Source organism: Austrofundulus limnaeus, unplaced genomic scaffold (assembly GCF_001266775.1).
Source record: "Austrofundulus limnaeus strain Quisiro unplaced genomic scaffold, Austrofundulus_limnaeus-1.0 Scaffold595, whole genome shotgun sequence".
Taxonomy (NCBI): domain Eukaryota; kingdom Metazoa; phylum Chordata; class Actinopteri; order Cyprinodontiformes; family Rivulidae; genus Austrofundulus; species Austrofundulus limnaeus.
This window is the reverse complement of record NW_013952997.1, coordinates 206823-208180: the sequence shown is the minus strand read 5'-3', so window position 1 is coordinate 208180 and position 1358 is coordinate 206823. Positions and strand designations below refer to the sequence as shown.

The following is a 1358-nucleotide window of genomic DNA, read 5'->3' as shown; positions in this document are numbered from 1 at the left end:
AGTAATAAACAAATAATAAAGGTTCAGTAACTAAATTCCCACCTGAAAGAGTGTGAAAAGTGCAGTAATAGTAGTGATTTGTTTGTGCATTCTTGTAGATATCCTAAAATGATAAAGTCTACATTCTACAGTTTTTTTCTACCAGGACATCATTTAAAAGAATCTGGTGTTTATCAAACATGAAGGTCACAGAAACAGAGTGCTTAGTGTCATCAKGTCTTTATTTATTTTTTTACAAAAACAGCTGAAATGGAACCAGTTTGTGGAAAACTAAGTTTTAATAGGATGTAAGAAGGAAAGCAGCCACAGGTGTGATGACCTTTGTGAAGCCAGGTGAGACTGTTGTGTGAACGAGYCATGTGTGACACACAGTCCTACACATGAACAACAACACACTGAAGCTGGGAGGGACCGTTTTACACTTGATTTATTCATGACATGATACAACCTGTTACTGTTGGAGTGGAATCACYTTACAACCTGATAAAACTACATGTTGTTACATTAATACCATAAAATGAGCTCTACTGCAGCAGACTGAACAATCAAAACAAGCCAGTGTGTTACTAAGTAACTGAACATGTGTGTCTTTAATGACTACCTAACATGGAAGAGTTCAGAATGCAGCTGTGTGAAGCAGATTGTGAGTCTGTTACAGAGTCTATCACCACCAAGTGGTGAGGAGGAGTAAAGGTCCTCTGACCAGGGCAGAAGTGTTCAGAAGTGGGCCGTGGAGCACAGCGTGATGCTGACCCCCTCTCCTATCCAGCAGGCGGGGAACAGCTCCTGGCTGAAGGCGCAGTGGAAGGCGTGCAGACGGCTCTGTCCGTCTCCGTAGTAGGTGAGGGTCCCAGCCTCGTAGTCCAGCAGCATGCCGATACGGCTGTGGTGGGACGAGCCGCTCAGGGTCTCCCGCTGACCGTTGTGCCAGGCGCACAGCTGGTGCTCGTCCAGCTGCAGGCTCCAGGACAGCTCRTTCATCCCCACCATGCATCGCTTGCCCTTCTCCTTCCTGGGGATGCTCTCATAGGTCACCTGGAGGAGGAGCGTTTCATGAACTGTGTGCACAGCAAGGGAAGGGTTCTGGTTCTGGTTCTGGTTCTGGTTCTGGTCAGTAAAGACCAGACAGGATGTGCATCATTGTCCTAAAGCTGCAAATATTAGTCTCATTATTTCACAAAGGATTCATCTGGAAAACTAAAATAAAAGCTGATGTAACAAACAGACGGTGAGCTCCTGGCATCAAGTTCAAGATTATAATTTTCAAAACAGAAACATGGTCAACAACAACACCGAACTGTTTAAAGTTTAAAATCATAATGTTACAAGTTTTAAGTCATAATATTACAAGTTTAAAG

General features: G+C 43.9%; 1 protein-coding gene across 1 annotated transcript in view; it reads right to left on the bottom strand.

Moving 5' to 3' along the window:
• Positions 1-203: 203 nt before the first annotated feature.
• trim65 (tripartite motif containing 65) overlaps positions 204-1358 on the bottom strand; it is a gene marked incomplete at its 5' end in the record, with an annotated part of 1976 nt that continues 821 nt past the window's right edge. The window contains 1 exon segment of the mRNA XM_014026845.1: positions 204-1035. Within this exon segment, the coding sequence (XP_013882299.1) occupies positions 718-1035 (318 nt within the window).